This window comes from Pelophylax lessonae (assembly GCF_965119305.1).
Source record: "Pelophylax lessonae genome assembly, chromosome: 9".
Taxonomy (NCBI): domain Eukaryota; kingdom Metazoa; phylum Chordata; class Amphibia; order Anura; family Ranidae; genus Pelophylax; species Pelophylax lessonae.
The window spans coordinates 61799218-61812699 of NC_138776.1; the positions used below are offsets into that span (position 1 = coordinate 61799218).

Consider the following 13482-nt stretch of genomic DNA (forward strand, 5'->3'; position numbering starts at 1 on the left):
GATCAATCCGCCAATCCCCCGCTGAGCAGGAGGATGACAGCTGTGTCTCTGCACTGTGTGCGGAGGCACAGCTGTCAGTTCCCCCATGCATCTCTATGGGGGAAATCGGATGGGAACGGACCGTCGGTCCATTCTCATCCGATCCGCTGGACGGATGGAAAATAGGGTTTCCATCCGTCCAGATTTGACGGATCGGATTGGATGTCAGCGGACATGTCTCCGCTGACATCCGATCCCCCATAGGGATGCATGGGGGTACCGTTCAGATCCGCCAAAAAAAACGGACAGGCGGATCTGAACGGTCCGCCTGTGTGAAAGGGGCCTAATGCCCAGTACACACGATCCGAAAATCGGGCGACGTTCCATCCGTTATTTTTCGTATTCTAGCAGCTCTCAATAATATTCGCTAACGGGAGAGGTTACTCACGATACGAATTTTCTCGGACGATAATTCTTTTTTTTTTTTTTTTTTTTTGTCAAAAAGTTTTATTGAATAAAAAAGATACAATACAGCAAAGTAAACAACCATAAGCGAGCAAACATGCACATACAGTAGATAACAAAACAATTAAGTCACCCACCCACATATGCAAACATAAAAGGGCCAATAGGACTCAGGACCAACTCCAATCATTGCATACTCCGATCTATACAGAACGGTCCTGGAGCAAGTACTGAATCTTGCATAGAATGTATAACCCGCAAGGGTACACCAAAAAACCCACTGTAAGGCACTCAAAGCGAACGGGTCATGACCCTATTTGTGGACGTGCCCTGGGCCCAACCGGCCCAGGCACAGCAACGAGGGGGGGGGGGGGGGTAGTACCAAAAGAGAACACGAAAAATGGTCGTTAGAAAAGGCTGAGGAGAGGTGCGAGCCGCGTGGGCCAGCCAGACGGGTCGGAGCACCCAAATAAGGTAGGGGGTGGGAAGGGGGAAGGAAGGAGGAGGGAGGGCGAGGAGGGGGAAGGGGAAGGCGGTGAAAAAAAAAAAAAAAAAAAGGGGGGGGGACGATAATTCTTATCTTCCGGTATGCGTAACCACGCTGTAGCGTGTGAGGGGAAAATGATGTCTACTGCTCATGCGCTGTCTACTGCTCACCATTTTTTTCGGACAAACAACATACTGATAATACGATTATCGTACGATGTGTTGTAATACGATCAAAATTTTTATGCTTGCACGACCGGATAATATCGGGTGAACTGTCGTGATCGCCTCTCGTAAGCTGTGTACTAACGATCCGATTATCGTCCGATCCTTTCACAAGCGTTAATTTTCATCCGATTTTCGGATCGTGTGTACGGGCCATTACTGTAAGCCATAATCCTCAAAATGAAAAGAAAGGAATGCTTGAAATGTATCTCAGTGTAACGCATCTATATAAACATATGTTTCACTTTTTGAATTGGAATATTATGAGAGGCACCTGTATATGCACACACCCGTATGAGGACTAAATATAATACATTATATCTCAGAAAATTAGAATATTACATAAGACCAACAAAAAAAAAGCATTTTTAATACAGAAATGTTGGCTTACTGAAAAGTATGTCCATGTACAGTAAAGTATACACTCAATACTTGGTTGGGGTTCCTTTTGTATGAATTACTACATCAGTGCGGTGTGGCATGGAGGCGATCAGCCTGTGGCACTGCTGAGGTATTATGGAAGCCCAGGTTGCTTTGATAGCAGGTTTCAGCTCATCTGCATTGTTGGGTCTGGTGTCTCTCATCTTCCTCTTGACAATACCCCACAGATTCTCTATGGGGTTTAGGTCAGGTGAGTTTGCTAGCCAATTAGGCACAGTGATACCATAATCATTAAACCAGGTATTGCTACTTTTGGCAGTGTGGGCCAAAAAAAAATGAAAATGAAATCAGCATCTCCATAAGGACTGTGGTTTGTTGCCATTCCACGGGCAGACATCATTTTAAAGCATGACATGTTAAGTATCTATTTACTCGGTGTAACATCTTTCACATTCTACAAAACAATTGGGCTCACTTTTTAGTGTTTTGTGTTTTTTTTTTTTTTCCCCCCAAAAAATTGCGTTTGAAAAACCCACTGTGCAAATACTGTGTGACATAAAAAACTGCAACATCCACCATTTTATTTTATAGGGCCTCTGATATATATATATATATATATATATATATATATATATATATATATATATATATATATATATATGTGTGTGTGTTTGGGGGTTCTGTAATTTTCTATCAAAAACAAAAAAGTAGATTTTACATGTTGGAGCGAAGTGTCAGAATTGGCCTGGATGGCAAGTGGTTAAAAGCATAGTTCATCTTTATCAAAAACTGCCTATACAGGTAAAGGTTGTCTTCAGGTAAAAACAAACTCTGCAGCTCTGACTAAAGTTGAGTAATTCCCTTGCTATAGATGTAGGCCATTTATGTACTTCATGAGAACTGATTGTAAAACTCAGAGATTGCATCTCCCTGTCCTGTCTTGTTGCTAAGAGACTCCCGGCTGTTACTGCTCACCTCCACCATCAGCTCTCAAATGCTGAGCCCAGAGCTATTGTGTCAGGTTAGTGAGAGTGCCTGTGGGGTGTTTGATTCAGAGAAAAAGCTCATGGTACAGGAACAATACAGTGGAGAGTCTCTTAGCAACGTCCTAGCAGCAAGGCAGGACCAGGAGATGCAAGCTCTGGGAGTTTTTCAGTCAGGCTTCATGAAGTACATAAATGGCCTACACCTATGGCAAGGCATTATTCAACATTGTTTTTTTGGTAAAGGGGAACTATTCCTTTAAGAACTGTCTGTCTATGGGGCATTACCAGATTTGATTAAACTTGGAGCTCCTGTTGTTGGATTGACAGGCCGACTCCAGCCTTGTAGAGTGTGTCTGAGAATTACAGCATTTTCTGCACCTTTGCGTCTCCTTTAGTGGGTCTGACCTAACCCATTATCTTATTTTCTCCAGCAGAATGTTGTGCCGGGTGTCTCTGAGCGCTCGTCGGTGTACCAATGCCCGATGTCTCCTGTCTCGGGTCCAGATCACTGCTGCATCATGTCATCCAAAATGTATGTACCCATATACACAATTATTATTGTCTGTGGTAGAAGGTTTGCTTGCTGGTGATGAGGAATGATGTACTTGATGCCTTCTGACAACAAATTGTTTATTTGTCACACTCTGACAACCTGGGGCTGATTGGTGATGACTATAAAAACAATAAACTGTTGTGCGTAGCAACCAGATTACGTCTCCTTTAACAGGTGACCTTTTAGGGCAGAGGAGAGATCTGGGGTCTAATAGACCCCAGATGTCTCAATAGAGAGTACTTTTCACTGCCCATGCTATCACAAGGGATGCTGTTCATCCCTTGTGAAAGCAATAAAGTTAATAAAAAAAAAAAAAAAAAATACAATCTAAAAATGAAATAAAATAAATATTAAAATTAGAAAACATTGGCGCCCCCATCCCCCCCCCTTGCTCAAAAGCAAAGGTTAAGGCATGCGTTGGTTCTGCACGCATATGTAAACAGCGATGGCGCCACATGTGAGGTATCACTGCGAGCGTCAGTGGGAGAGCAATAATTCTAGCACCAGACCTCCCTGTGTAAAAGCCTTTCCAGGTTATCAATTTAGATTTAAAGTGTCACTTATAGATAATTTAGGCCCTTTCACACTTGTGTGACTTGTTCTGTGACTTAGGGGCTACAAAGAGTAACATTCATATCTGTGCGACTTCAAATTGCCCCTGTACTACTTTGGTCCAACTTTGATGTGTTTTGAGGCTCATAGACCTCAAGATTACACAGGCATTGCTTCAAGTCCAGTCAAAATTGCTGCAAAAAATGGCGCAACTTTTAGGTCGCAGAAGTGTGTTAATATACCATAATTTGTCGCCGTTTAACAGGGGTGTGCAATTTTAAAGCGGTACATGTTTTGTTTCTATTTTCTCGCCATAATATCCTCTTTTATATTTGACTAAAAAATGGGTCTTCTGTTTGTGTGCACTAAAATTCATTAAAGTCTATTTCTCTTTCGTTCATTGACAGACACAGCTCCTGATCTTCATAACCATTGGGTTATACTGCCCTCTACAGGAGTAGGACACTAGGCAGAAAAATAATCTGGCTAGGCCTATGGGCAGTCCCAGGGGGTATACTCCCTTTCCCTGCTATAGGCAGTTTTTTTCTGCCTAGTCAGAAGTAAGGACCTAGTTCCTTGCTGGGATCTCTAGTCCTGGCAATTTTTTTTTAGATGGAAGTTTTGTTTCTCCTGGCTTTTTCCTGTGCGATCAACAATCAACTGCCGGACTGGGTGACTGGCTGTATAATCTAGATCCAGTGGTCACCCCAGTCTGGCCAGCAAGTGCGTTAAGACCTCCGCTCCACGCTAGGTCGGCTGCAACATAGCCCCACTGGACGGGGGGCTGGCCTTGCCTGCAAGTAATAACGCCTTGCGAGGTCGCATATGACAAGGTCTTGGCCTGAGTTGCAGAGTTTCAACTGGCCGCCAGCCCCCCATTTCGATTGCGAGATGTTCTGTCTGGCTCAGAGCCGGTCTGGTCCCAGTATGGTGAGCAGCTGCCCCCCCCCCCCTCTCCTCCTGAAGGGTTTTGGGGTGGACATGGGATGTTCGGACCCCCTGGGTTCCCCTCCTTCCCATCAGTCACCCCCTTTTCATCTGTCCCCCATCCTACCCTACACTTATGCTAGGGATGTGTGGGGGGTCTGGTTCACCTCCTGGGGTTCGGTCAGGGCACTGTGCTGGCGATGGGGGCCGGGGGGTGCGTCGCCGGCGACCGGACGATCGGCTGTGCGGGTGGGTTGTACCCGGTGGGGGCTCCTGCCAGGGTCTGTCCTTGAGGCCTAGGGATCCCTCCTGGTAGCCTTGTGGTGCCACCATTCTGCTGTAGCCTGTGTATGCCTCTGCACATTGTTTGTGTAGTCTGGTGGCCATTTTGCGGTGGTTTGTCATTGCAAATAGCGGCAGCCATGACAGTGGAGCCCTGTGGGTGGCGATTTTGTCATTGGGTGCCCCTCCTCATCCCCTGGTGCTGACTGCTGGATCTTGTCACTTCCTGATGGCCGCACGTGGAGTGCAGATTATCCTGACATCCCAACACTGTTAAAAGCTAGGAAATCTACTTCTAGGCAGATCTACCATCGTACGTGGAAAACGTACATTGCGTGGTGTGAGTCTCTTGGGTTTCATTCTCGCTCCTTCTCGGTGACTTGGATTTTGATCTTCCTTCAACGGGGGTTTGAACAGAAATTGGCCTTGAGTACCATCAAGGGCCAGGTGTTGGCTTTGGTGGTCTTCCAACGACCCTTGGCCACACACTCTTTGGTGCGTATTTTTTCTTCAGGGTGTCCAACATTTGGTTCCTCCAGTACGATCCCCGTTGCCACCTTGAGACCTCAATTTGGTGCTTTCGGTCCTTCAGAAGCCTCCTTTTGAGAATCTTCGGGAGATTCCCTTGCTTACGCGGTCTCAGAAGGTGGGATTTTTGGTGGCTATCACCTCTGCATGCAGGGTGTAGGAATTAGCGGCGTTATCCTGTTGTTCACCTTACCTGGTGATTCACAGAGATAAGGTGGTTCTTCGCCCCTGTCCACCATTCCTCCCAAAGGTTGTCTCTGATTTTCATTTGAATGAAGACATTGTGTTGTCTTCCCTGTGTCCCAGGCTGAAACACCCGAAGGAACTTTCCTTGCATGCCTTGGATGTTGTCCGGGCAATTAGGATGTACCTGGCAGCTACGGAGTCTTTTAGGAAGTCAGATTCACTATTTGTGCTCACGAATGGGCCTCAGAAAGAGTTGTCTGCTTCCTCTGCAACCATTTCCAGATGGATCAGACAGACAGTGATTCAGGCCTTTTCCATCAAGGGTCATGTTCCTCCTTTCCCTGTCAAAGAGCACTCTAATTGGGCGCTCAGTGCCTCCTGGGCCTTCTGTCATCAGACATCGGTGACACAGGCTTGCAAGGCGGCCGCCTGGTCGTCAGTGCACACTTTCACAAAGTTCTATAAAAAAAATTGGATTTTTGACTTACTGTAAAATCCATTTCTCTTATGTTCCTTGACGGACACAGCACCTGTGGAGTTGTAATTCCTCTGACACTGCTTGTAACAAAACTGAGTACCTATAGCAGAGTCAGAGAGTATACCCTCTGGGACTGCCCATAGGCATAGCCAAATCCTTTCCTGCCTAATGTCCTACTCCTGTAGGGGGCAGTATAACCCCTTTTGTCTTTTTGTTTGAAAAACCGCTGCGCAAATACTGCGTGACATAAAAAATTGCAACATCCACCATTTTATTCTCTAGGGCTTATCCCTAAAAAAAAAAATGTTTGGGGGGGTTCTAAGTAATTTTTTAGCAAAAAAAGGAAGAAATAGATTTTTACATATATGTGCGAAGTGTCAGAATTGGTCACCAGGAGAAATGGAGAGGTTAAATCTCCCCAGTGGGGGCACATATGGCAATAAAAATGCACTAACCAACACTAAAACTCCTTTTACCATGTTTTAATCAATAAGGCCTAAAAAGAAAAATGCTATAACCAATAAGAAATAAGAGCTACAGTAATCTGAAATCTGATTGGCTTACTTTGCACTGCTTAAGATTATGAATGTGTGTTTTTGCCAATGTATCGATCCTTTTTTTTTTTTTTTTTTTTTTTTTTTTTTTTTTTGTTATGGCCGGGGATGGGAGGTTCTTCTCTCCATTTTACTCTTGGAGGTGATAAATTATTAGGCTCGATTTTCACCAATGCATGTTGCTTGGGAGTGTTTCTGTGGTGTTTTTTGCTGTGCTTTCCATGCTTTTTACTGCAATTTGCTTTTTTAATTTTGTGGTTGGGCAGATTTAAAAAAGTAAATTGGGATTAAAAACACATTACTTTTCTGCAGCTTCTCCATTGAAGTCTATTGAAACAAAAAAAGCACAGCTTTGAGTTTAAAAAAGTCCCTGACCCTTTCCAAAAAAGCAGAGCCACAAAAATGTGTTGATGTGAACATGTTTCATAGGAACCCATGTTAAAAAAATTGTCCTGCATTTCTGCAAAAAGCATGAAAAAAAGTATTTGTGTGAATGGGGCTTTAACAAGAAATCTAAGTTACTAATCTTGTGTTTAATGGACCTTTCCAGCAGTCTTAATTTTTGTCCTTATTTTTTTTTTTTTTATTAGTTGTTCCGGCCCCAGCTGTTCCCCGGCAGAGCTCCCGGCACTGGAGCAATGTTCCCTACATAACCATGCCTCTTATCCGGTCACACGGAAAACCGTTTGCACACCGCAGTGAGCTGAAACATGCCAAACGCATTGTCGTAAAGCTGGGGAGTGCGGTGGTGACCCGAGGGGATGAATGTGGATTGGCCCTTGGAAGGCTGGCATCCATTGTAGAGCAGGTGGGTACTCGGACCTATGCCTTTTTTCTAAACACAGCACACCACAAACCATGGTATATGTGCTTTGTGGTGCACTACAGTGCAGGCTCATTGATACATATAGGGTGACAATGTAAGGGTGCCATTGGGAGACAGGGAGAGAGCATTGTCCCCTTTATAAGAAGAAATGCCTGAACCTTCATTGCAGGATTACCAGATATTACTTTATTGAAAGCTGCAATTTTTAAAAATATATAAAATGTTTGAAATTATGTTACATGTTTAAAGTTTGACATTTGTTATTGGGTTAACATCTACATTAGACGCTAGGTTTACCTTTTGAAGAACATTTACAATCAAGAGTCCCCAGTCGGTTAAAATCGCTGTGCAGATATCAAAAATGTTGCTTTATGCCAGGGGTCTTCAAACTATGGCCCTCCAGTTGTTCAGGAACTACAATTCCCATCATGCCTTGTGGTGTCTGTGAATGTCAGAGTTTTTCAATGCCTCATGGGACATGTAGTTCCGCAACAGCTGGAGGGCCGTAGTTTGAGGATCCCTGCTTTATGCAATTGCCATACCTGTAGGACCTAGGACAGTGCAGGTGATTTGTGGACCCCTGAAGCCTAGGCGAAAAACTGCCATGTTTGCATTCATCTGTCCTATGTACTTTACTTCAATACGTTAAGTGCATGCCCCTTCCATGACTACATTGAGTGCTCTCCCTCCTTTGAAAGCTGCACATGCTCCGTGCGCTCTCCCTCCCTTGTAGCCACAGCGGCTGAGATTGACCTCCCTTGTAGCCACAGCGGCTGAGATTGACCTCCCTTGTAGCCACAGCGGCTGAGATTGACCTCCCTTGTAGCCACAGCGGCTGAGATTGACCTCCCTTGTAGCCACAGCGGCTGAGATTGACCTCTCTTGTAGCCACTGCGGCTGAGATTGACATTAGGCCCCATTCACACTTGTGCAAAAAATGCACATTGCGCTTGCGGTACCATTAAATCTTAATGGCACTCCAAACGCAGCTAGAAAATACTTTTTTTGTTGCGTGACAAACGTGTGAAGCTCACAGCCTGAAAAGGTGCGGGAACTTCTTTGGCACACTTAGTGCAGCCCATTCAAATGGTCTTTTCTGTGCACTCATGAATCGCAAAAAATAAAAAGCGGCAATTATACATTCCCACTACGCCTAGTGTGAATGGGGCTTTACCACAACAGGGAGGGAGCAAGCACTACGCATGCATGGCTTATGAACACGAGAGAGTGCTAGCTCTTGTGATTGCTGAGGGTGGGCGCTCAATGTGTGGAGTGTCCTGACAACTAGGCAGGATTAGGGAACACTGACAGTATGGGAGTTTTTTAGCCAGATTTCGGGGGTAACTCTAAAGGCCTACAGGTATGACAATCACAGTAAGCAATATTTTTTTTTCAAACCTGCAGAGTGTCATTTAATACACTGGGGATCGTTGACTGCGTTGTCCATTTTCTTTAAAAGGTGAACTTGGCTTTTAACATCAATAAAATATATAGGTCAAGTAATCCGATCTAAGATATTGGTGGAACATCGCCCTTTCCTGAAAAAGTCTTTCTTGGTCTTGTCTTGCTTGTGTGGTTATTTTACCCTCACGTTACAGGATCAGTAAGCAGCAGGGCTTTTTTTCAGCAGGAACGCAGTTCCGGCACCTTCAGTACTGAATGGTGCTGTATTTAATGGCAAGGGGTGCTGGAGGGTCTGTTGATACTGGCTGCTGGGGGATCTATTGTTGCTGGAGGGGAATATATTTATGCATGGTTGTTTCTGGAGAGGTCAATTGTTGCTGGTTTCCTGGAGGGGGGCTTATGATGCTGGGGAGTCAATTGTTGCTGGATAGGACCTGCTGTTGAAGGGGTCTATTGATGCTGGCTGCTGGGAGATCTGTGGTTGCTCGGGAGGGTCTATTGCTGGTGGTTGCAGGGGATCCATTTTACAGCTTTTCTCGCTATTATTACCAAATTCCATACAAATTACTTAGCACTACAAAATGATACCTGGCTCTGTATTCTCTAAAGGGGGCAGCACAGAGGTTGAGGGGCTGAATCAAGAAATGGTGCTCATAGGTGTGTAGGGGGCAGAGACAAGAATTGACACAGAAAGGGGGGGGGGGTTCCTGCAACTATTCTCTGAGAAGAAAAGCCCTTGTAATAAGGCATGGTAGAGGGAAGTAAGCTTGGCCGCGCTCAGCCTGTACAGGAAGGACAGTTCCACAGCAGTGCTTACCCCTGACCTAGAGGGCCACTAAGCTGTACCAAGCATGCAGCATAGAATGTTTAGACTTTTCTGACTTTCCTGGCTGCATTCTTGTTCCAGGTCAGCTACTCACTTTGGTAGTAAAGCCCAAAGGAGGATGACAGCCTTGGAACCTGTAGCTTTGAAAACCAAGTCTGCAATTCCATCTTCAATTCACATTTAGTTATTTGTGAACTTTAAACTTCTTTTTTTTTTTTTTGCCAACTTGCTGATATAACAAGTCCATAAAGTCATCAACAAAATGGAAAGTGGTAAAAACTGTGGCCGGTGGCCTTTGTCCCATATATATGGTATCAAGATCACGCTTGTTAGTTCCCCAAACTGTTTTAAAATTGACCGTGTTACCTTTACCACTGATGACTGGATTTGGGTGAAATGGTTGGAGAATTGCTGATCAGATTCCGATTATGCCTTCAGTGTTTCCTCTTAACCAAGTGACCTGTATAATATTATTATTATTATTATTATTATTATTATTTTTCAGGATTTCTATAGCACCAGCAGTTTACACAGCGCTTTACAATGTTAGAGGGAGACGAGATAAAACAGATAAAATACAAGAGGATTAAGAGGGCCCTGCTCAGAAGAGCTTGCAATCTAATGGATTATCAATCGAATATGTTATCACATATTCAGAGTATTTTCTTCCCTGAATACATTGTAGATTAAATATCAGTTTGTAAACCACTGTGCCCTCATTTACTACGGACCACAGTTCTTTATCATCGAACTGTGGTGTGGTAATTATTAGAGGTGCTCTGAAGTGAAAATTTCTGTGCTGAAGCCGTAAATTCGGAATGCACTTGGCTGAAACCAAAATTGCTGGTTTATAAAACAGTGTGAGTGTGTGTATATGTATATATATGTGTGTGTGTGTGTGTATATATATATATATATATATATATATATATATATATATATATATATATATATATATATATATATATATATATATATATATATATATATATATATATATATATAATTTTGTATTTGACATTTTATTTAATGTATTTACATTAATGTGAATTTATTGTCGGCACCTTTTGAAGCGGTGTTAAAAATCCTGCTTGCTGCATTTATAATGCTGCATTGGCAAACCACACCTCCCCATTGAAAAAGCAGCAATAACGCATCAAAAATGCACCCATGTTGCATTTTTGATGAATTTTTTGAGTCACATAACCTATGAAACACAAGGTAAAATCGCTGTAAAAATCGCAGCAAAATTTCAGCACAGTGCTGGAAACCCTATTTTCAGCCAATTTTCAGTGGCCGAAATTTTGGTGCATCACTGGTAATTATTGGTATTGTTCTCATGTCACTTGAAACGGACAGAGCATCTTTTTAGGATCACATTTCATCTTCAGATGTTTTCCAATAAAATGCTGAATTTAAAAAGCTTGTCTGAGCTGTCAGAAAAAGGGGCGGATAACTAAGATTACACACTGCAAAGCGTAGAGAGAGCTGATTGGAGGGAAGAGACACACCCCTTTCACACAGCACACAGAAACTGAGCTATCAATCAATAGGAGATTCCTTCCCTGTCACCTTTTTTTTTCTTGGTGTCAGGAAAACTAGTCAGAAGTGAGTCATGCTGATAGCAGAGGAACAAGGCAGCAGACAGAAATGACACTTGAGACAAGTGCACACTATAAAGGGATATGCTTTGTGCATTTTTTGTGTCTGAAATTTAAAACCATGTTAAATGTATTAATAAATGTAATTGCCATACCTGTAGGTAATTTGTTTTATACACTTCTTCCCCTTCCTGGTAAAATGGAACTCCTGAAAAATGTATTATTTAAAGTTAGAATGGGCCAGCATAGTTACCATGTAATGTCTGATGGGCTACGGGTGATGCTTAAACTTCCATGTGTAGCCAGTCCCATACAGCGTGCTTTAACTTCAGGGTGGTGCTACAGCGACTTTACACCCTGTGCAATGAAGACTTGCACGCTTGGCACCTCTTCCATTCAGAAAATGTTTTGTATCCTTTTCAATGAAACAAGGCATTGAAGGAGAGTAGATCAGGACCTCCTCTGCCCCCCCCCCCCTCTCCATGTTGTCCAGTCAGAGAACTCCTTGTATTGAAAAGGAAAGATGTTTTCTGATTGGTGGAGGTGCCGAGTAAACAGCGTTTTTTATTTCAGTGCTGTTGCAGATTTTCCCTTTTGTTTGGGGAAAATGTCGCGGAGAACCAGATAGGATCGAAAACTAAAAGAGAAAAACGTTTTGGCTGGATATACACATAATAAAAAATAAGGATATGACTGATGGCATTGCCATATAATTGCAGGTGTCTGTGCTGCAAAACCAAGGCAGAGAGATGATGATCGTCACCAGTGGAGCTGTGGCATTCGGAAAACAGCGTCTCCGCCATGAGATCCTCCTGTCCCAGAGTGTGAGGCAAGCATTGCATTCTGGGCAGAATCAGCTGAAAGACATGGTAAGATTGTGGGATGTGTTGGAGCTTTGTGTATGGGGGCCTGGAATTTTATTTGTTGAAGTTACCTTACTGGACATCTCCTCTGTCCTTCTCAGCAAGTCCCAGTACTGGAGGCCCGAGCTTGTGCAGCGGCTGGGCAGAGCGGGCTGATGGCGCTATATGAAGCGATGTTTACCCAATACAGCATCTGTGCAGCTCAGGTAAGACATGCCCATTTCTATTGTAATGCAGAAAATTAATGTGATTGAAAAGATTTCGTTTTATTTATTTATGTTTTTACCACTTCAATAAAGGCCACTTAAACCGCCTTCCTGCCCAGACCAGCTTTCAGCGCTCTCACACTTTGAATGACAATTACTCAGTCATGCTACACTGTACCCAAACAACATTTTTATCATTTGTTTCACACAAGCAGAGCTTTCTGTTGGTGGTATTTAATCACCGCTGGGTTTTTTTTATTTTTTGCGCTATTTTTACTTTCATATTATATAATTTTGCTAGAAAATCATTTTTCTTCATGAATTTGGATCAAAATTTATTCTGCTACATATCTTTGGTAGAAATAGCCCAAAATGAGTGGATATTATTTATTCTGTGTGAAAGTTAGAATCTACAAGCTATGGTGCCAATCATTGAAAATTGATCACACCTGATGTATCTGACGGACTGTCTCATGGCAGTACGAATGGCGGTGCTGAAGGGCTGTGTGACTGGTCCCTGATGGCGGGGCTGTGTGACAGGTCGCTGATGGCGGGGCTGTGTGACGGGTCGCTGATGGCGTGGCTGTGTGACGGGTCGCTGATGGCGTGGCTGTGTGACGGGTCGCTGATGGCGTGGCTGTGTGACGGGTCGCTGATGGCGGGGCTGTGTTACGGGTCGCTGATGGCGGGGCTGTGTTACGGGTCGCTGATGGCGGGGCTGTGTTACGGGTCGCTGATGGCGGGGCTGTGTTACGGGTCGCTGATGGCGGGGCTGTGTTACGGGTCGCTGATGGCGGGGCTGTGTTACGGGTCGCTGATGGCGGGGCTGTGTTACGGGTCGCTGATGGCGGGGCTGTGTTACGGGTCGCTGATGGCGGGGCTGTGTTACGGGTCGCTGATGGCGGGGCTGTGTTACGGGTCGCTGATGGCGGGGCTGTGTTACGGGTCGCTGATGGCGGGGCTGTGTTACGGGTCGCTGATGGCGGGGCTGTGTTACGGGTCGCTGATGGCGGGGCTGTGTGACGGGTCGCTGATGGCGGGGCTGTGTGACGGGTCGCTGATGGCGGGGCTGTGTGACGGGTCGCTGATGGCGGGGCTGTGTTACGGGTCGCTGATGGCGGGGCTGTGTTACGGGTCGCTGATGGCGGGGCTGTGTTACGGGTCGCTGATGGCG

At 44.5% G+C, this 13482-nt stretch overlaps 1 protein-coding gene across 3 annotated transcripts in view; it reads left to right on the forward strand.

The window, feature by feature from the left end:
- Positions 1 to 13482, forward strand: part of ALDH18A1 (aldehyde dehydrogenase 18 family member A1) — a 61506-nt gene that overhangs the window by 9476 nt on the left and 38548 nt on the right. For 2 of the 3 annotated variants that reach the window (XM_082269367.1, XM_082269369.1), the window contains exons 2-5: positions 2957 to 3054; positions 7173 to 7390; positions 11959 to 12108; positions 12204 to 12308. In XM_082269367.1, coding sequence (XP_082125493.1) covers positions 2958 to 3054; positions 7173 to 7390; positions 11959 to 12108; positions 12204 to 12308 — 570 coding nt within the window. In that variant the 5' untranslated portion in view covers position 2957. Of the gene's footprint in view, positions 1 to 2953; positions 3055 to 7172; positions 7391 to 11958; positions 12109 to 12203; positions 12309 to 13482 lie in introns of all 3 variants that reach the window. The other variant, XM_082269368.1, reaches the window with a different exon arrangement.